This window comes from Leptodactylus fuscus, chromosome 9 (genome assembly GCF_031893055.1).
Source record: "Leptodactylus fuscus isolate aLepFus1 chromosome 9, aLepFus1.hap2, whole genome shotgun sequence".
Taxonomy (NCBI): Eukaryota; Metazoa; Chordata; class Amphibia; order Anura; family Leptodactylidae; genus Leptodactylus; species Leptodactylus fuscus.
In genome coordinates this window covers 67,576,209-67,599,698 of record NC_134273.1, presented here as the reverse complement: position 1 = coordinate 67,599,698, position 23,490 = coordinate 67,576,209, and the positions used below count along the sequence as shown (strand labels likewise).

Sequence of the window (23,490 nt, the reverse complement as noted above, 5' to 3'; positions counted from 1 at the left end):
GCAGTACATAATATTTCATCCTTGTAGCCACCCACCAGTTCAGCAATGAAGAACAATGATCCTATAGGTAGCGAATCTTCATTGGGGCCTAAGCAATAATGTATTGTTAATTCCAGCCCTACAAGATGGAGAAAGCTTGAAATGACTGATCAACAAGAGGTCTCAACTCAAGTCTCAACAAGTTGTGGCTTGTCCTGCTTGGAGTGACACTTAAAGGGAGTTTGTCACCAGATCACAGGATATCAAAGGAGCACTGCAGATATAGATAGGTTCACGTGACCCTAAACTATCTGCGGAGCTGGGTTGATACGCTGAATTTTGGTGACAGACTCCCTTTAAACGATGATAAGCTTAAAGTCTTTATTTACCTGTATAAAAGGCTGACTACTGGGTTTTTTCAATGACATAAAAATTCAGAAAAATGTCATCTCACACGGCCATAGTCAGGGGGAACTAAATGCCACTTCACGTCATAAGATGACGCAGGTATAATAGGGCAAAGTAGGTGTGCGGCCTAGTTACAAACTTTGCAGTAAGATCCAGTAGCTTCAAGTTACGCTCCCACTACCTGATAATCATTTACCCCAAATATTTAACTTAGATAGTTGCCGGACCACTGGGTTGCTCCTCCTGTGGACGCTGTGTTGCATTTGTGGCGGTCACTGTGCAGCACCACACCCAGTAGTGTAGGGACCCACTATAAAGAGTTCGCCGTGAAGTGTCAACTTGATCAATATGTATACTAAGAACCTCATGTTCAGTACTGTAGAATTTATTAAGAAGCACTAGATCAATGTATAAGTCTTCCTCTTTTTGCATATGTAAATTACCTAAAACTTCCTTTAGTCTGGCATCTCCTTTTAAAGCACGAAAGATAAAATGTGGAACATTACAAATTTGGGACGCTCTTTAACACGATTACCTGAGACACTTATAGGGTTAATGCCACAATGTAATGTAATATATGAAAAATAAATCATATCTACAACTAGTTACTTTTTTTTACTACTTGCAGGAAAAAGCGATTGAAATGAAAAGAAGTGACAGCATTCTGTATCTGACACTTCTAAACATGGAAGAAATGCACGAAAAAAAAAAGGAACACGGAAAAGATAATTGTGGCAATTAGCCCCCTGGCAAAAGCTTGTTAATAAAGAGTGGAGTATTCACCTTCTGGTCTGGCAGTAGTGGATTGCTCTGAAGTGAATTCAAATGACCATTGATAAGAGCTGTAGGTCTATCATGTTCGCAGAATAAACTGCCATTGATGTAGTGAAACCGGTCCCCTGGGACGAGGCGATTCCGACAGGTTGAGCACGTAAAACACTGCACGGCAGAAGAAGGAAGGTAATAGAAACAAATTAATCAAAGCAAAAAAATAAGGCTGATAAAATAATACTAGAGATCATAGCTTCAATTAAGTGGCTTAGCAAAAATCGCATAGGGGGTTTAACTCCTTTGATGCCAGACACTATCAAATATCCCATACTTTGGGGTAAAAAAAAGCCTTTAAAAACTACCTAGACGGGGCTGTATGTCGTAGAAGTACCTTAAGATGATAGACGTTTCCTTGTGCCCTCATGACCAGTTCACTGGCTGGAATTGACTGTCCGCAAGCACTGCAAGCTCCGCTATTTCCAAATAACCTATAACAACAAGACAAAAAAAGGGTTAGAAAATGAGGATCGATTATTGTAACGACACATCGCGCCGCCAACATCATTACAGACGAACCGCATGATAGAGCAACGTCTGAAGATACGATTGGGTTTACAGCACAGGACATGGGAGGGGGGGGCAATATTTTTTTTGGTATCAGCAGAAAAATACAACCTTTCCCTTGATTCGCAAGGAGCCATGGGATTTAATCAAAAACACTGGCTTATACCTCAAGCAAATCCAAAAGCGTTGTGTTCTACACACGTTTTATCAGATTTGCGAGGCTCATCATATAAAAATAACATAGATACAATTCATGACTGGAGTTTAAATGCATTGTGTCCTTGAAATTATTTGAAGAACTCTTCTTTTTGTGGTTTAATCATATCAAGAGATATGAGTCATCAAAGGGGTTAAGGGGATTTGATTGTATATCTAAGAAGACATCATGCTCTGTGTATTGAAACTCTAGCAAACCGCCATCAGAGCAGAGTTTCCATTAGGAAGTCACTGCTATCCAGGTTGATATATAATGTGTATGGGTTAACCTTTTCAATCATAGTGTCAACACTTTAGATTTGCCTCCGCTCATCTCTTTCATTCTAACCTTCTCTCTCTCTCTCTTGATAATGAAATGCTTGCTCCGACTTCCCTCTATCTGCTCCTGAGTCCACAATTTAGATTACTTCATCTCTGCTAGCAACAAACTGAATGAAATTTCGATTTGAGCAGAAAGTAATTTACCGGGATCTGGACCCATTTGTCATCATATCTCTCTGGGTGTTTGTTGTATCACTGCAGTTTTCCTATGCAATCAAATGAGACCACAACATCTGCCATAGGGGGAGTGTAGAGAAAAGGGGGGATGTGGGAAAAAAAAAAAATTATATACATAATTTCTTAATACATTTAAGCGCTCGCCAAAAACTGTGCGCACGCTAGTTAATGAAGATTGCATTTTACCTCCGTCATGCGAGCGAAAAGTTAATTTCGTTTGACATTTTGCCTTTCACAAGGCACTAGTGGCTGCCGTATAATATCTAGAACCCAAGGATAAGTCTTTTCTAAATGGACAGATGTTAATTACGGAACGATTTTTTTTTTAATTTAAAGGGAAAGCTTATGTGGATCCTAAATTGAATCTTAAGATTGGCTTGCCTATTATTTCTAGTGGATTAGAGCACTGAACGCTTGACAATGAAAGGACAATGGTGTTACATTCCCGTCTGCCTAACAGGACTTCACAAGAGGCCTCGTGGATACAATGAGGCCTAGTGGAGGGATTGCTCATAGCAACTGGTCGGAAACTAGAGAAGGGATTTAGCAAATATACTAGAAAAATAATACAAAGTCAGATTGCTTTGGCTTACAATACAACTTTACTAGGCCTAGTCACAGAATGTAGGCCTCAAAACTATGTCGAAGTGACACTATTGCCCAGAGCAACAGCCGTTCAACTTTCTAAACTGGGCTGTTTCCATTGGGTAATAGCACATAGGGGTGAGATTTACAAAATGGTTTTCAACTACACACACACCGTGTATGTCCGTGACCGTTTGCGCACACCGAGAGGGGACTGAACACTTTACGGACTTATCCCAGTGTGTCAAACGGGTTTGGACTGTCTGAAACTATAGGGATTCATGCTCATGAGTGCGACCCTCCATAAAAATGTCTTGATGTAAGGTTCCTATATTATATACTCCTTGGAAGAAACTTTTTTACTTGCAGAATCAAAGTACAGCAACTTTGGGATCAGAAATGACACTAGAGATCAATGGCCACCTTCACCTGTATAAATTAACATGGTCGTGGTATTCGTGCTACCAGAACAGGTGGCGGTGACCACTCCGACTAAGCATATCCCCCTAATCCCAATTTTGTCTGACATGCCAATCCTTCAAACTGGCTCACAATGGGGCAGGATTTGTGCAAATTTGCCCCTAAAGTAAAATAATACAAAGTCAGATTCCTTCGGCCGACAATACAACTTTACTAGGCCTAGTGACGTTTTCACAGAATATAGGCCTCAAATCTATGCCCCTATTTGAGGATTTTAGAAGGTTGCCAAGTATGCTCGGATTGCCACCACAGGCTTATTGTTTGTAGCCTAGTTACTATAGTGACTGATAGGACCCCCAAAGAGGAATGAATACCAATATGACCCGTGGGTCTCAGAATAAGCACATCAAAGTAGGCAGTGAGGAAAGTCCATGTCATAACATATGATTTACTGTAGATAATTATGTATTCTGCTAAACAAATGAACACTTGCTGTGTATATATAGATCCTATACACCCTGACATCATGTATATGGGTATATAGCAACTGGTAGTTAGAGGAAGAACTAAATATAGAATGACTGGCTTCATGTTACCCCTCTGACCTTAGCAAACCACACTTCTTTCTGGGAGACCACATAGACACAACTTTCTAACTTCCTGTTACTTTAATTGCCTCAAACATGGAATTCTCTTTTCACTTTTCAGCCTGTAGGTTATAAGCTCTCGGACATTGACAAGTCAAAGACCGAAACAGAATGAGGCTAAGGCCTGGTTCACAACTGCGTTGGTAATCCGTTTGGGGGAGTCCGCATAGGGACCCCCCGGAATGGAATACCGAACACATTGGTATGCGGTGTACAGACCCCATAGACTATAATGGGGCCGTTTGCTCTCCGCGCACAGCCCGCTTGGAACATGTGGACAGAAAAGTACTTTGTGATCTACTTTCATGTCTGCATGATTCAGGCAGTGCGCGGCACGCACACGGACCCCATTATAGTCTATGGGGTCCGTGTGCTTTCACACTGCTTGCCAGTGCGTTTGGTAGTCCGTTCGGGGGGGGTCCCCATGCGGACTCCCCGAACGGATTACCAAACGCAGATGTGAACCAAGCATAAGACCCCATGTAAAGAAATGCAGCAACTGCGGAATTAAAACTTTTGCAGCGATTTCCTCTGCGGACAATCTGCCCTTATTATATCCCACAGGTATAATTGCCATCCTTTGATTTTCAAAAATGTGGGCAATTCCGCTGCAGATTTTTTTTCTGCAATGTGTGGATGGGGTTATTCTTCTTCTTGGATCCACTCTTGACTACTTTCTTGGAATAAAGCCGCAATACTAGACACAGCCCACAGACAAAAGTGGCAGTGTTACTGTAAATGCTGTAAACTTGCACATGTAACTCCTAAAGGAAGTGCAGGGCGAGATAGGTATCTGTAATGGTTCACATCCTTCTATTAACTTTGAATTTATGAATTTTGGGAGTTTATCTAATGTATCCCATGGATTAAATTAGTATTATACTTGTTGGGCAGTAACGTGATTTATACTGTGTTTCCCCGAAAATAGCACCCCCACCCCCCCTCCCGAAAGTAACGCATGTTTTTTTTTGTTTTTTTTAATGAAATTGCCTAATACAAGGCACCCCCCGTAAATAAGGCATCGCCCAAAAATCATTGCAGCCAGCTGAACACCGTGCGTGCTGCCTCCGCTGTTGCATCTACTGTTCTGGCTGCTGTAGGATGAGCTGGGAGATGCCCGCTGTGCATACACTGCGGTAAGCATCGTATGCGGCGGGGAGTCCACTCTTCCAGCTCATCCAAGAGGAAGAGGCAGCAGCCGGCTTTCCTGTGCACTGCAATGCTTCCGCCGGAAGCCTCGCTTAGCCCCGCCCACCACTTCCACTGCCAGGATGAACAGCAGCTACGAAGATGGGGAAGGTAAGTAGGATATCTCCCCTTCCCTACACTACCTACCACCAACAATCATGCCGGAGCTCCGTTAAGGAAGTGCCGGCATGACTGCCAGTTGTCAGCCGGCAGCCACTCCATAATAAGACATCCCCTGAAAATAAGACAGGTCATATATTTAGGATGAGAATTTAATATAAGACACTGTCTTATTTTTGGGGAAACACGGTAGTCAACAGGTTGTGGAGGTATATAGAATGAAACAGCGAGTTATAAAAAGTGGACGTTTTATTGAAAGTTTAAGGCCGGGTCCCCACAGGTCAGAAACGCCACGATTTACCTGCATCGATTTTACAGTACTTGCAAAGTAGATAGGATTCATGCGAATCCCATACCCACTTTGCGGTAAAAACAGCAGCACAGACACGCTGTGATTTCCAAAACCAACGTGGTTTTGGAAATTGCAGCATGTTAATTATATCTACGGAAATGCCGGCGACTTCCCCATGGATATAATGGTAACAGAAAGTGGAGGAACACTCTGTGAATTTTCTGTTTAAAGCGCTGCGGGAAGAACTATGATGTGTTCCCACCGCGGTTTTTCCCGCAGTGCTTTAGCACTGTAGATCGTCCCGTGGGCCCTTAGCCTTAAAGAGCAACATGTTCATAGAGTTTGTATGTTCTCCCTTTATCTGTCTGGGTTTCCTTGGGGTGTTCTCATATTCCCCCACACAAAGAAAAAAAAAAACTTACTAATAAGTTCATTGGCCTTAAAACTACATTAGGCCTTAAGATTTTCTGAGTAAGCACTGATTGTTGACAAGCAAACTGATCAGCGCTCATTCTGCACCATCCCGATTGCACGGGCCGATGCAAGGCACATGAAGGGCAAACAATCCCAAAAGCGACTGTCAGCAGCACAGCCCCAGGGTGATGTGCTGCAGAATGACCTGCAGAAATCAAGCTTTTGCCCACTCATTGGGTAATCGGTGGCACGGTTAGCCAGGCTGATTATCGGAGATGGCCATCTGTTGCCAATAATTGCCTGTAAAAGGGGATGGATTTAATATGGCCCTCGGTGCATGTGGGAGAGAGGCTGATAACTATCTCTGTACAGCTCTTCAGACTATGACAGCACTATACACAGTAGGTAACATAAAAAGGGTAAGACCTTTGCAAAAGGTCAGAGTTGTATGGCAGCGATATACTTCTGCAAGTCTCCCACAGCGGCATGGCCCATTATATATGATTTATAGAAGAAGTCTTCTCTTCATAACATATCACTATGTACAGCACCATATGGCGGCACACAGTAATATATAGAGAGTAACCCCATCTCTGTAGATCTCAGTTCTGCAGGGTGGACCTGCCCCATTGAAAAAAAAAGAACCTCCCATTTTCAAAGAACTCATCTAGTGCTAAAAACCAGAGCAATAAAAAACCCAGGATTATGAAATAAATGCATTAAAAGGCTGGGCGGAAAAGGCTGCCCACCTACAACTTTCCGATCTAGGCCCGGCTTTCAATAATCGCCTGGAAAGCCTTGTTCAAGTCCGATTACCCCTAGGACATCTCTGAAATAAAGTAAGGAATGCCCAGCGTGCTTTTAAAGAGGTTCTGCCATTGAATTGTCCTGCGGTTGAAGAGACAGCCTTCAAGATAATTAATGGTGGTCTACGACACACAATAGCGAGACTGCAACTGTCCCTCTGCCACCCAGTTGGAATGTAGTGCTGTGGCCGGCAGCGCAGCAGGGGTTAATAATGAGTCTTCGCCACTACGAGGGCTTCTCATTACAGCAACATGCTTCCTCCTTAGGAAAGGAGGAAAAAAAAAAAAAAAACTAATTGCCCGGAGTTTTCTGAATCTGATCTTGCAGGAGGCTTGTCATGTTCAAACTACTAATTTGCTGTCGCCACTTTATTGAAAATAGCCTGTAAGTTGTTATTAAATGTATCGACTGAACGACAGGGAGAGTAGTAAAAACTGCCCCTTAAGATGGCTTTTAATAGGAAGCCCGAGAAACAAATTTTGCAGCAGCATCGATTTGGAGAGTTCAATCAAAACTCCATTTCAAAACTAATTAGTCTGAGGCCCGGGATCGCACGCTGACACGTTCCTGCAGAATGCTCAGGGTGGTGGGAGCGGGGGAGGGGAGCCCAGAACACGTGGTACTTCCGGCCATAGGAGCCTCTGGCTCTGCCAGGCCCCTTATACATGCACTACACAGAGAGGCAAAGCCGAGGCGGGGCAATTATAGGAAATGATGGTATCTTAAATACCTAAAAGAAGTCTTCTTTGTCACTAATGTAGAGGCTGCGTGTGACATCCTGCTGCTAGGGAAATATAGGACATGAACAAAAGGGAGAACGGAACTTCCAGCAGTCCTATGTAAGGATCAGCTGCTGTTGCCAACCCGCAGGATGTTTGGGATCTCCGGTGCCTCTACAAGCCATACAAATAGTAACGCACATCGTAGACAATACATTATGGAGTTGTCTGCTTTTCTAAGTCGATGTGGAACCAGAAGTCCCAGCTTTGGACCTGTACATACGTACATACGTGACGGCTCATACAGCTTTGTGTTACCTTTTCATGCACAAATAGTATAAGAACTTTTACCTCTTGTGTCCCCCATCTAAGTCATATATTGTAGGAACCCTCACTCCTATGGCCTCAATTAATGATTAGTTTATTACTGCCATGTCGTAGGACTTGTGAAATGCAGCAACAAATGTTGGTACTATACAAAAATACATTTATTATTAGTTATAGGAGCCGTCAGATAATTCTTGGATGAATAGTGAAGAGGGATAACACAATTCCTCTTGCAAAATTTAGCCTATAACATGAAGTCTACCCCTAATTTGGGAACCGCTAAAGGTATACACATCTATGGCCTACTTAAGGGACGCCAAAGCAAAAGATTTTAGATATTGAGGAGGAAAAACTTTATCAACAAAAACTGTTACAACTTACAACTGGATAGGTCCCCTGTACTCAGATGGGACATGGGACCCCTAATTCTCACAGTCAGACCCCCAGTTATACTGAGCAGATAGCTGATTAAGACTGTCATGGGCCAACCCATTTTGTTACTTACATCTAACGTCAGCCATGACACTAACAACTGATCATAGGACCCATCTACCATCAGCATAACCAACTGAACTGCATCAAAAGTTCATTTTAGGGGAAAAAAATCTGCGTAAAATTGCAGCAAAACTCACCTGACCATGCCACACACTTCCATTTTCAGCAGACCCATTGTTGAACATTTATATCACAACGGGTCGCTCTTATTTTGCAAATAGTCGTTTGTGGCCATTTTTTTAAACCATCATCGGCCATTTTGGGCTACATTCACATTTATAGTATAGACTAGACGGTCTCAACATCCGTCTGAATCAGCGTCCAAAAAAAATGTCCTGCCAACATAACTTTTTGGTCCGTCACTTCAGTCTAAAAACCAACAGACACCCGACCAAACCCATTATAGTCAATGATGCCCATCGGGCCCTGTATGTTTCTGCCATTTTAGTGGTCCGCCTAAAGTTTGTGTCACCATGCCTAGTAGCAATACCTATTAAGGGTGCATTCACACTGAGTAAACGCTAGCTTATTTTGTAGAGTAAAATTACACTTGTAAATTTTGCTATCCCATTGACTTCAATGACATTTTACAGGCGTATTTTTACAGGCGTATTTTTTACAGGCGTATTTTTTACAGGCGTATTTTTACACTTGTAAAAAAATATCATTGAAGTCAATGGGATAGCAAAATTTACAAGTGTAATTTTACTCTACAAAATAAGCTAGCGTTTACTCAGTGTGAATGCACCCTAACTCAATAACTGCTAGATGTATCTAGCATCCTGATGAATGATAGGTTATAGGTTGGACTTGATCTCATCTACTATGAAAGATTTGTGATTTGATAAAGCGCAATCCATTGTTCTCTGTTATCAGCCATCTAACCAGAAGATTGTCCACATGAATGCAAACTATAACGTATATCCTGGAAATACATACACATATACATTTAGGAATACTATTAGCATATGTATTGTAAAATTGTAATGTCATGTTTTCTCTGGTATTGCAAGTGTTAAGAGAATAAATTCTGCTGGGATAACCCATTAGACTGCGGGATTGAGGGAATCACAAAGGCCTTTCACTAAAATATGGAATTACATCAAGTTATTTGCATGTCAAATTTCCAAAACAAGGGATTTATTCTTTACTTTAGGACAGTGGGTGGAGCTATGCAAAACAATACAGCTTCTATCTCTATCAGACCATGTTCGCAGGAAGTCCCTATGGCTAAAAACTATAGAATATGGCGTCTAAGCAGTCTATAGAGAAGTATGTGGTTATATGAAGGAGAGACATAGGCTACAAATTACTACAGAGTAATAAAGTTACTCTCATCAAGTCATGGCAGCCTCAAACTCATACTGGGATTTGTGGGTTCACAACAAGTGGAAAGGCACAGACTGCAGAATACGGCTATAGATTATACACAGATAACCGGACTATAGTAACACGTAATGGAGAATATGTTAGTATCCTATAGGCCGAGTATAAAAATAGAAGATTTCCCAATAAACCGTAATATGTCTAGTGTTCATCGCGAGATTGTAAACAAGCGGAGCTGTCAGAGAGTATTACATATACAACCGTCTTCATTAGAAGTCATTAAAATGTCATCTTTTGTTCCACTGTTAACAGTTTGTCACTTAAGTGAATCATTGGACCTTTATACAAGTTTGTAAGCCACATTAAACTTCTGCAGTCTGGTGTTCTGCATGTGGATACAGTCAATTTACCGCGTGCTAATGTACCCAGCATAAGGCTTTAGACCTTTTCATCAGGACGCCAATGCAATGTACAGGGAGAATGACAATGTATGCGTGTAACGTAAGAGAAGAGGGAGATATAGGTATCTGGAGTGCCAAAGGATCCAGGGATTATATCAAGATCAGCGCTTGTGCATCTGCTGCAGTTACTGGATTTTGCAGTAGTAAATGTTAATTTATACTTTAGCTTAGATGCAGAGGAAATTCCATCTGTGAAGACTGAATCTCAATACAAGCCGTGACCAAGCTGAGAATGTTCGGTCATAGTGACATATGTAATGATAAGGACAGACCCATCAAATCTGGTTGTTATACTGTATGGCCTACATCTAAAAAAAATATATATATATATATATATATATATATATATATATATATATATGTAATTTCTTCAGCTGTATCAACCCGAGATAATGGAACCCAAAAACCAGGGTTGTGGAGTCAGTAGGCCAAACCACCAACTCTGACTTCTTCAGTTCACGAAAAAAGTAGTGATTGAATTTTATGAATGTAAACATGCAACAATCTATAAATCTAATAAATGACATAATATCAATGTTTGTACAATATAATACATATTAGTCATTTCATTTTAAAGATAGTCAAGAACAACTTTGACTCCACCCGAAACTGGTCCGAACTCCAACCCCACAGCCTTGCCTTAAACTATAGATCTCTCTCCCGGATCAAAAAGTTGAGATGGATTATATAATCTAATATCCTCAATAATGTCCAACGTTCTACTCACTTTTATGATCTTTGTATGGTAATACAGCTCATCCCCCTTTACCTGGGACCGATTAAAGGGAATGGCACCATTTTTGGAAAAAAACAAAACCTTTAACCTCGTACAAAAATTAAAAACATGCCAGGCACCAACTATTGTTTTCCTTGGTCAGTTTAAAGGAGTTGTCCCAAGACTCCAAGTTAACACCTACCCCATACTATATTAATGTGTGGCTGTTGGGGATTTGACTACTGGGACCCCACTGATCATGAAGGGACCCATATCAAGACTCCAACTTAACACCTACCCCATACTATGTGTGGCTGTTGGGGGTTTGACTACTGGGACCCCACTGATCATGAAGGGTCCCATATCTCCTCCCATTTTAACGGGCTGTAGATCCAATATATTCTGCTCTTAGCCATTTATGGTAGACCCATACAATGGAGCAGCAGTGCGAATACTTGACCATTACACAATGAAATGGAGGAGACAAGGGAGTCCTGTTCTCATGACTGGTGGAAGTCAGGGGAGTAACTTGAGGGGGTGCAGAGGGTGCACTGGGGCTCAGGAGCCTTAGGGGGCTCATAAGTATTGGCAACTGAGATTTCAGCTTCTATCTGGCCCATAAACCAAGGAGACCCACAGATTACCCTAACCACACTAAGGCGGATTAAACTCCTTAGCACCCTTAACCATCACTATCAAGAATTCGCATCGGGGCCTACAAGACTTTAGTTACGCCACTGGTTGGAGTCCCAACAGTTGGATATTATTCATCAGTAATAAGATGTAGTCTTAAGACAACGCCTTTAAGAGTTTTTACCAGAAATTTGTTATGTATTTGTAGACAGACTATTGAGAAACTAATCTCTGCGTTCCATCTTCTAATTAGTTCAGATATACAAAGCCCTAAGATTAAGATCTCATTCATTTTGTTGGCTATAATAACTGCGCCACACCTGTCATCTATATACTGTATATACGTCCAACCCAATCGCTAACATAATAAACGACACAAGCCGTAGTGCTGTTCTCACATTTTCTACTTCCAGGAAAACTATTAATAAGCGGCATATTGTTATGATCCAACAATGTAGGGGGTGAGGCAAGATGTTAGGCTATTAATTCTGGTAATAGGTAAGTGATCATCATTAGTCCATGGAGTGACCTAGAAGAGGAACAGGGGTGGCAGAACGTCCTGAGATCATCTTCATATAACCTATAAATAATATTCACCTATATAGTAATCTAAATGCTGAAGTGACACAGTAACCATACCATAGTATCAGCCCTAGGGGGAAGCCTATAGATACATGAATGCCTTGTCAAGAGCAGATGCAAACTTTGCAAGTTGCCAAGAGACGATCGTCTAGAACTAGAGTTATGGAGGAGTCGCAACTCTTATTCTAAAGGGTTAAATGGGTGACTATCTTGCTGATATATTTGTTCATCGGCTTATGGCACTTTTGGATTTTGTCCGTGAAGGCAGGTTCTTGACTGTCATCCATGTAAAGACTTATTAACGTCTTCCATTGCTTATCACATGATTGACATGCGAGGCAAAACCTGAATGTGTGATTGTTTTATTAGTCTGTATACTGTGAGTAGGGTTGAGATTTCAAGATCGATTTTAAAATCCGATTTCTGATCATTTTCCAGCCGATCTCGATCCCGATTGTGAAATTTGCCGATCGGAATCCGATCCCGAACGCTCAACCCTAAGGGCTAGTTCACACGTGAACTGCCCGCGCGGGTTTTCACACAGAGAGAGCCGCGGCTAGCCGCGTCTCTCTCTTGTCAAAACCCGCCCGCCGCAACCATCGCTGTCGCGGCTTAACCCTCTGCTGTCGGCTCAAATGAATGAGCCGACATAGGAGGGAGCTGCCGGGGGCGGAAGCCGCGCGGCTGAGCCTGCGCGGCTTCCGCCTGAAGAAAGGACATGTCCTTTCTTTTCTCCACTAGCAGCAGCCCGCCGCTAGCGGAGAAAAGAAGCCCGGCGGTCTCCATAGACCACCATTATAAAGGGAGGTTTTGAACGCGAAATCCGCTGTCAAAAACCTCCCCTTATACTCACGTGTGAACTAGCCCTAACCGTGAGAGGTTTATAAGACTTTTTAAAGAATAGGTCACCAGGTAAAAACTACATTTACTTTAGCAAAACCTGTCAACTAAGTCATACACAGTGTTGTGCAAAAGTTTTAGGCAGGTGTAAGTAAGAACGCCTCCAAAATTTTTAAAGTGTTAATAGTTTATTTTTGTCAATTAGTAAATATCTGGATTGACTGCTATTGGAGGAGGAGCCCTGGAAAGTGATAATAGAGTCCTGATATAAACATCATCCAGTCTGTCTGGGACTACATGAAGAGAGAGAAGGATTGGAGCAAGCTTATATCTATAGAAGATCTGTGCTTAGTGCTCCATATTTGCAACAACCTCCCTGTCGAATTTGTTCAAAAACTGTGTGCAAGTACCGAGAAGAACTGATGACAGGCAAAATGTTGTCCATAGAGAGCATTTGTAGTTTGAGGAATCTTTCCCCACCCCCTGCTTAAAACTTTTGCACAGTACTAGACGAAGCTGCAGATTACCCCAACAGCATCGCTAATTGACAAAAGATCATCATTACAAACAACCCGTCAGGCGCAGGCTACACCTTTTTACACTGTAACATAACGATGACGAGGGAAGTATACAATTAAGTCGTACTCGGCACCAAGTACAGTCAATGGACCAGAGAAGCCCTCGGTGCTTTTTAAACAAGGTTCCCATTGTGCGTCCCATGTTGTCTTCACTCCTTTGTATGAAATAACCACCCAAGACCATATTGGCTACACAATACAATACTTTCTATTGTTCTCTTTTAATTGCCTGGATGTTGGTTATCAGTCTTTACTGCATCAAGGTCATTTGTAGGTCATACCCAATTTCCCTAATGTCGTCCACCAAGGATACGTAAGGGAGCGTGAGAAAGGGAGAAGGCAAAACGTATTTTGAAAAAAAAAGGGGGGGGGACTGGTCAAGCTTCTATCCTGGGAATGGTCTGTATAGGTCCGAATATTTAATGATATCATTTTCTGGAAATTGAAAAATCTGGGTTGAATGTAGACCCTTGTAAGTGACGAGGAGTAATTGCTTTTCACTTTGAGCCAAGAATGAAGGCAACTATGTAACTGTAGCCTTTTCTAAAAACTTGTTTTCAGAGAGTTTCTGCGAGGCAGGAGAGTTAATTATCTAACCAGGGGATTGTGCAGGACACTGTTTGATTTAGAAGGCTCGAGGCTTTAGGTGCTCAATTAAGTAGCTATCAGTCTCAGTCTGGACTTTAATGGGCTTTTTCTTCCCCTCCTCTACCACTCCAGCTATGGGGGGAGATACACCCCAGGTCAGGCTAATTAAAGCCAGGGGACTCCTTAATTGTGATGACAGAAATGGTTTCAGTTTCCTCTGCTAAGGTCTTCAGACTGGAGGAGATCGTTAATATTTTAGCATTTGGGGAACACAATCAATCTCAAAACAGCAAGATGTGCCTAATACGGTGAGACCATTTACAATTACAGGCAGATCATTGTTCGCAATGCTAGATCTGACATAAGAGATTGCCTGCATGTAAATATTTCATTTAATGATCTCCACTGCTTGGTGTCACTGGATCTCATCTAATCTACGCATGTCGCTGGAGTTAATGCACTAGAGGAGACAGGCAAGAGCCCGATCCTGCAAAGGAGGGGAGGCGTCAAAATACAAGGCGTTATCTGAAGGTTACAAAGTAAAGTAGCAAAAACTGCAAAATAGAAAAAGGAATCAATATTTAGTTAACACGAGTAAATATTATAGAGGACGCCAGACGTAACGTCCATTTAACTCTTTCAGTTCTGATCCGTCACCAATGATGAAATGACTGTTTTTGGAAAAACATGTATTTCCCATAAAACATCTTTTCTCAGAACTCTGTAAATCCCCCTGAACGTTTATAAATACGGTAAAACCTCTGAGAAGATCCAACAAAATTGGTCTGTTAGGGGGGCGGTCTTCTCAAGCAAGATGGCTAATATGGAAAATTGAAAACCTAATCACAGAAATTGGTTTGCATCATGGGAAGGTCTTCTCAAAGAGGTGATCTTCAGGCGAGATTAAATGGTACAATGAGACCTCTTTGAGGTGACCACCCAACATTACATTAAAAAATAAAGTCTAGTATGAAAAACTGAAAATCTGTTACAGAAAATGGTGTCTCGGTACGGAGATGGACTTCGCAAAGACTTGGTCTTTTGGGGAGATTTCCCAATTGAGAATTATTGCCCCGTTAAAGGGATATGTCCATGTAAAGACTGGTATAGTCAGTGCTGATGGGACATACTATGTAGGAACAATCCCCAAACTGTTACGAAGCGGTTGTCAATTTATTCCTAAATAATCAGGAGGAGTCACAGAGTTAACAAAGAGTTATAAGGAAAGTTTTACTACAAAGAGATTGACTACTATGTGCAGATGTATCAAAAGGAAAGGCCTTGAAAATGGTCAAACATAGTCTGGACCACTTAGAGACTTGTGTTAGCATTGCCTATGATGTCAAGACACATTTGTGAATTCTATCCTGAAAGAGCAGAGTGTCATGTGATTGATGGGGGTGTGGCTTATAAGTGACAGCTGTGCAACAATGCAAAAAAAAGGGGCTATAGTCACTGTTCAAAAAGGAATGATAGTGTTTTAACAAAAGTCTGGTAGTGTAAACCCATACCGAACATGAATGGCGATTTGCAAATCTTCATCGCATTGCACTGACTATACACTATATACATATATATATATATATATATATATATATATATATATATATATACCAGTGGTTCTTAACCTTGTTTGAGGTACCGAACCCACCAGTTTCATATGCACAATCACCGAACCCTTCTTTAGTGATAATCAAATATGATTTTTTTCCAAATTCAAGATATAGGTATATGTTTTTTACTGGTACACAAAATGAACCGTGCATAGGGCCTAGGGTTCGATCGAACCCTGGTTAAGAACCACTGATATATACTGTTATGTATGCTTTATGTGTTACTCAAACTTTTGTTGACTACATGGAAAATTAAAATAGCCAAGTTTGGTTTTCAGCTGTATACAATGCAAAAGTGGAGCATATGCACACTGGGAGAACTGGGCGCAACTTTATAATAGTCTAGGGGACTGTAGGGTTATAGGTTGGACTTGATGGACTGATGTCTTCATCCAACCTCATCTACTATGTAACTATGTAGAGAAGTAAAGACATTTATCACGAGCACTTTATACAGATTTCCATAGCGCCACATCCTGGCCCAATGAGATTATGTATTTAGCCAAATCCGTCTCAATAAAGTAATGTAAATATTTCTAAATGTGTATAATAATAATAATAATATTATTATAAAAAATAATAATAGGTAAATTCCTTCCACAATGATACATTCAATCAATGATATTTAATTACCACTTTAATGACATACTTAAGAATTGCCCTGCAGATATTGACTTCATACAATGACTATATATATATATATATATATATATATATATATATATATATATATATACCAATCCATTATAAATTTACGTAAAAAAAAAAACAACAATCCGCTTGGCCTACCTAGTTCCTAACAAACACCCTAATGTTGCAAAAAACATCGATCTTCCCCCGATACCGTAGCGGCCATCCTCAAACTAGCATTATTGTGCCAGCTTAAAGGGTAATTTATGGTCCTCAAGGTCATATACATTATTTCATTTTTCATATAAAACACCGTCCTTTAGCGTTAACCGGTTTTCTAAGCAATTATATAAGTCTCGCCTTTTCATTTAAGTCCCTTCTGCAGAGGAGTGCAATGCATTAACCTCCAGCTCTCCAGGGGTTAATGGGAGGTGTATTAAATGCTACAAAGTGATGCCAAGAGCCAAGTCCATTAAAGGTACTTCATACTAACTGGATAGTAAGGCACCTTAAAAGCTCTAGAAGCTATTGATACTTAGAAAAAGGGCTGTGCATAATGGCTGCAGCTACATTAGAGAAGAGAAGGAGGAAGGAGAAAAAAAAAAAATCTGCCAAATTACGCTTGGTTAATTCAGAGTAACAGATCTGCCCCCAAGTGAATTGGAGGCCTTGAATTAATTCTGTTATGACAAATCAAGATAAACGTTCCCCCTAAATTGCATGCGATTTAATTAATTTTTGAGATCCAGTTTTTTCCCCTCTCTCCCAGCTAATAGTTCACATGCTCCTGTGCTGTCATTGTGCTTGAGTGGGCAGACTTCAAAGTGATATTAAATAACCAACTATTAGATTTACCTAGCACGTCCTATTGGAAAAACGCCATTTAATTACCTAGCCTGTTCAATTAAAGGGACAGCATTCCCTGAATATAGCAGCTTGCTGTTGATTACCAGGGAAATTAACTCTCTGCATGATGTCTCTTGGATTCCTTCTAAAGAAACAAGGAGGGGCTCAAGGGGGGGCCCCGGCTACCAGACATATTACTTCAGCAATTACACTGAAGACCTCTGTCTAAACTGGGATTTAGGACTGGGGCACCAGACACCACCATTATTAATGCTTAAGTGTTACACCAGATTCTAATTATTTCATTCATTATCGCAGGAGGTGATGGCCGGCAAGTCGAGGTTTTTCTCACGTTTTCGATATTAACTGAACTAGGCTGAGTCCAGGCTGCACAGGGTTAACAGTGTCATTTAGACTATAACACAACAGGCATTAACAGACTGTCATTCCCTATGTGACCCATCAACCAAGGAGAATCGATGGCAAAGAACCATCAATACAACCCTATTGTACTGTAAAGATGTAGGTGAACCACTCCAGCTCCTCTTTGGTGTTTGCTATCTGGCTGGCTCATACAATGCCCGCTGACAGGGCACTAATGTTTAGAGATGCACAGAATCGAAGATCGCGTAATCACATCAACATCTCTGCAAATCCCTTTAATGTTTCCCAGTCAGCAGACACTGGCCCTTTAACAGTCTGAATCCTCAGCCCCGGTTAATAATCCCCTCTCTTACAGGCCAATTTTGTTAATTAAATGTTTTGTTTGCAATGCAGCTCTCATTCATTTCGGACACGTCATTCGGAGCAGATCTAAGCCAGGGCCCAGATCTCATTAGATAAAACCTATCAGGACTAAAAGAAAATGGAGGAGTCACTAATTAAAGCTTTTAATTGTGTGTATTCACTGTCAGGCTGTTTTATCTCCAATCTATGATTGTAAGCTACATGTCAGTCTCCCACCAAAAGCACTTTCATTAATGGAAGAGGTGGATTTCAACCCCCCCAGCACCACCACCACCTCCTCGAAATGAAGCACTTTGTTTGGCCTTACTCGGAAGGTGCTTTTCAAAGACAATCATATCCTCACATCAAACTCTCGAGACATTTTGCCCGGCCCCTTTACCTTTGTGTTTGACCATTTTGACAGGCATCCTATTTCTACACCCGATATGTCGTGTAATGAATGCAGCTGACGCGATTGAGGTCAACGCTTTTCCTGTACAAAATACGCACCGATATATCATATAGGATACAGAAGACTTCACACTTTTGTGGCTGTAATAACAGTACACCTAAACTTCCAAATCTATGTTAGAATAAGATTGGAGTGTCCATTTATAGTTACATAGTCGATGAGGTTGGATGAAGACATCAGTCCATCAAGTTTGGGTGACCAAAACTTTAAGGGGAGGTCCATATAAGTTCATCAACACTGTAAGTCCAATGAGATCTATCGACAGATGACAAGACTATATGGCATAGGTAAACCATTCCATATAACATATAAGTTTAACTATTTTATGCACCCTGTAACTTTTGTCATTTTACCAACAGCGACAGACTCTATAAGCTTGGTAGAATACCACAACACGTAATGCAAAAAGTACAATAAAACGACACACTTAGAGCTAGACGCCATGTGAACGAGCCCTTACCCTACATGTGTAATACTACCAATGATGGGAATTAGATGATCACACCAACTTTCTAATAGTTCCCAGTTTTTATTGCTAGATACATCTGTAGCACAGGAAGCATTGAGACACTGGTGTCATTTTTTCCACCTCAAAACAAATGGCTCTCTTCCCTCCATGTTCTGCTCCATTTAATTAAAATTCTGTCATGCCCACAGTAGCTCACAGAGGAGTCTACATCGGGCTCCGCTTTGTTAGAGCATGTGCTGATTTCCTAACATTTAAGTCTAAAAAAACCACTTAGTGAAATTAATGTTGCAATCCCTCCATGGCCCTTTCCACGAGCATATTACTTCTATTTAGCTGATTGAGGACACTGGGATTCGGTCGGACATAGGTTAGAGCATTTGGACTTCATCATTTTAACACTAACTGAGGTCTACAGTGTTCTCAAATCCAACCGATCCTACATTATCCCCAGTGCATTCCATACTTCAAGAGCAAACTTGAGCCAGTGTCTTAAAGAATTGGTTTGTGCTTTCGTTTGATGTCCAAATTGGTTATTTATGGACGACTTAAAAGAAATCTCGAAAAAGAAGGACGTGTCTAAAAAGTGCCGGGCATCCAGGTGCATCAGTGTATTAAAGCGTTGACTTAAATTAAATATGTAATCCTTCAAATGCCTTTCAGTTTAATGACTTAAGAAGCTTGGTTTCACCTGGATCGCATGGGCACACTATCCTTATCGATTCCCATCTTTAAAATGATATTAGGAAGCATGATGGACATGTAATTAATCTCTGCTCACATCTTCTGCAATTAATGGGTTATTACTTAGGATGATTACATCCAGAAGTCAGGAAATGGATCATTCTCAAAAGGAAGGGAATGCAAAGATGCCCAAACCAGTTTGGTAATTAAGGATCCTCGACGTGTTCCATCATGTGGAGAGTGGAAAGTATGTGCAGATCATATCATGCAATATTTCACTTCTTAGCTCCCAATGTCATCACATGGTTTGGCTCAGACAATGTTTTTCTCCGATGTATATCCTACGTTCAAGTAACACACTGATATAAAAGCAGACTTCTAAGGTAAAGAAAGAAAGTCACGTACCTGATGTAGTCATTTCTGCAGAGAATCATTCCACTCTTTGTATAACACGAGGTGCCAATTTCCCCAAGTTGAGCCTGACAGCATGAACACTTAAGGCATCTACTATGCCAGTAGCTGTCCATGGCATAGAGCAGGAACCGATCTGCAATCTTGCCCCCACAACCAGCGCACCTTTTCCAGGAGAGGGTGCTAGCAGTCACAGGGGGAGGCTGGGCACTACTACCTGGGTTCACCATGGTCTACGAAAACAGAGCAAAACAAAAGAAAGAGGATAGAGAAGAAAAAAATGAAGTTATTGAGGATGTTCTCTAACCTTCAGGTGAATCTAAAACAGTAGCAAGTCACAGGATCCAGCTAATTAATGGAGACTGTAAGAGCTTGTTTATTTGGTTTAGGGTCAGTGGTCTCTGTCAGGGGTGCCACCCACCAGATCACTTTTACTGATAGCCCTCCTCCCAACTGTCTGTAGTAGTGTCAGGACCTTAGGAGGACACCTTTAACTCCTAAGTCTTATCACATGAAGAGTAGTTTCTGATAGAGCACACAGTTTGGCACATGGATTGGCATCACACTTGCCAATAAAACCAAATAACACAGCAATAACTTTATTGATTCACTAAAGAAGATGATAGATCTAGCTATTCAGATCATTTTGAGATCTTCTACCAGGTTCTACAAGGACTTTAACATATTCATCACCATTCGTGAGAGTGAGGGGTAAAAACGTGTTGGGTTGGTGTTCTTAGTTGTTATTTCCCTTTTGTCACGCTCGCCATTTAATCAATTTCTTATTATTGTTGGATCAGCTGAAATCTCATTTGATTTCAAGGCAATCAATGAATGTCATCTCGGAATTAGGAGCAAATAAACCAGGTTGAACTTTAGGAAGCCCTTCTAACTTGCTCTACAAACAAATAACACTTTTGTATCACTAATCTGTCCTTGATCAGCAATTTAAATGCAATGAATGGACACCTTCAAAAGGCTTCCATTTACAGATAAAAGTCAGAAGAGAGACAATTGAAGCTGCAGTCTGAAGTCAACATCTGTCAACACAATTGCAGAAGCAAAGAACCACCTTATCTCTGGACTAAAAGTAGTCATATCACTGATATAGCCAGCTACGTGAGCATATGCCATCTGAACCAAACTGTGGGACCATCTCTAAAAGTAGATCTAGGTAAATACAGTGACCATGCCACCTATACTTCACTACCTTGGTTCTTGGTAAGGTCCACCTGGTTCCTTATCCTTTCTGAAGTTATTAGGGTCAAAGAACCCAAAGCTGGGACAACTAGACATCAGAACATCTTCACAGAAGATCTAATAATTGGTTCGTGAAAGCCGATAACATGTGCTACCTATTTGTTTACATCCTCAGATACATATGTCCCTAATGTGCACAGCCATGGGAAAAAGTTTGGAGCCAGTGAAGTTCATGGCAGTCTCTGAAGACGTTTCGCAAAGGACAGTAAATAAACCACATAATCTGCTATAATCAGAACTGTACCTTTTAAGCTGTAACAAAACACTAGGACTTGGGAAACGGAACCACTCTAAAAGCCATTATCTTTGTGTACCCAAATGCATCATACCTTTATGTAAATTGATTTATCTGATGCATTACTCAACGAATGGCTTTTGGTAACAATTTCATCTCCAACCCCTAAATGAATCTGCATTTCCTGCCCAGAGTCCACCAAGTGTTTTCATGTCTTTTCCCCCCCCTCCCCACCTTCGTTTCAAATTTCTTTTTTTTCGAAGGACTGCCTACGACCGGCCTCAATCCTTGTAGAAAGGTAAATACGAAAAAAAAATAATAAAAGAAACGTGACACTGTGCCAGGCATCCAGTAACCACATTAAGTAAAGCTCTTAAAGACAAGCAATACCTTAATGCTGATTAAATCTACTAGAGATGAATCCTTCTTTACTGACCAGAAAGGACTCTCAAGATAACTTATAGGGAGGGCGCTCATCAAGTTTCATTGCAGTTGAGGAAATAAAAACCTTTTAACTTTAATAGAACTGCTACATAAATTATATAGTCAGGCAATTTAGGGAATGTAGAGGGAAGCCAGCAGTGGCAGCTAGAGGCAACAGCAACGTCTCTTGTTTAATGGAGATCTCTTGAAGAAGAAGAGGGGAGGAGGGTAATTTGTAATACAAAAAAAAAAGAACTATAAGCTGGGTTTTAATTAGGCAAGTCGATGGATTCCCAGTTCAGAGACCGAGGGCCACTTTGATCCTCAAAAATAAGGGCTTCCCAGTTCTCCTGTCTAGAAGGCGGGTGGCGATCGCCCAATTTACAATTAAGCTAGGGAATCCTTTCCACAAAAAAATAGAGTAGAGGAAGGGGTGGAGAGGACAGAAGCCTCCTAGAAGCTCTGCAGCTACACCAGGGGGGCACATAGATCTACGCCTGTCAGGGGCTAGTAAGGTTTCTTCATTATTTGTGCAAGAGTCCCACCAGGACTCTCTCCGGAGCGGGAACAGGAGGGGGGGTCACACAACACATGAAGACCACTAAGTGCGCATTGACTAGAGGAACCCTAAACCTAAAGTCTAGCCCCTCTCCATTTGCCGTGCCGTTGAATGCAATCTATTGTTATGTCTGTAAGCAGCCATTTGAGGTTGTGGAGAGGCTGACCATAATGTAGATTGCTGACAGGACGTCCAGACAAATATGTGCCCCTATGATCTACTACTTTATCTGCCATCGCTCCAGCTGGGGGAGCCTCCAGGGACACTTCCATCCAGAGATGGACACGATAAGAGCAGCTCCTGACTTTTTCTCCATACTTTAAGGCTTGCTTTAACCCTTCCAACTCCCAGCACCCAAGGCTTGCTTTCTTACCTTTCCCGGTTTCCCTTCTTGCACAGCTGGGATGGCAATACAGTAGTGTGAATGAGCACCAGCTCCAGGAAGAGGTAACGCAGCTTTGGCGATCCAAGGTGCAGCTTTAGCTCCCCACACAAGCGCAGATCCTGCCTGCTAGAAACCGCAAGTTTGCTCCTGAACGCTGGTCAAAGTCCTGGGATCTGCTCCTGGGCTGACACCAGGCAGGAGGAGGAGAAGGTCAAGCTTGAGAGTGCTCCTTGTAGGTGCAGGTCAGGGAGTCCACGGTGTATACAGTATACAGGGCTTGCTGCATAGACTGGAGGCCCCAGCTCTCTTGCTGCTCTCTCTAGGAGCTCTCTGCTCTCTCTCCAGCCTGACATGTGTTACTGACTGAGCTAAAGCCAGCACTGCTGCCTGCCTGTGGCTCCTCCCAGCCCAATCCCCTTTTCTGATTGTTCAGGCGGAATAATAAAATGAGCCAAGGGAAGGCCAGTGCTGAGACTGGGGGCAGTGCACAGGCTGATGGATAGATCAGGTGGAAGACGCTTTTTTTCCTCCGTGCTCCCCCCTTTTAGAAGTCATTTAATTGAGAGATCCAGTCCTAAGTACAGATCTGAGCTGCTGCTGCCTCTGA

At 41.6% G+C, this 23,490-nt stretch overlaps 1 protein-coding gene across 1 annotated transcript in view; it reads right to left on the bottom strand.

The window, feature by feature from the left end:
* The window catches only part of LMO4 (LIM domain only 4), a 35,093-nt gene extending 11,829 nt beyond the window's left edge, over positions 1-23,264 (bottom strand). Inside the window, exons 1-4 of the mRNA XM_075286586.1 lie at positions 22,872-23,264; positions 20,016-20,254; positions 1,550-1,646; positions 1,171-1,326 (exon numbers count right to left, since the gene is read on the bottom strand). Coding sequence (XP_075142687.1) covers positions 1,171-1,326; positions 1,550-1,646; positions 20,016-20,251 — 489 coding nt within the window. The 5' untranslated portion in view covers positions 20,252-20,254; positions 22,872-23,264. The remainder of the gene's footprint in view (positions 1-1,170; positions 1,327-1,549; positions 1,647-20,015; positions 20,255-22,871) is intronic.
* Positions 23,265-23,490: the final 226 nt, after the last annotated feature.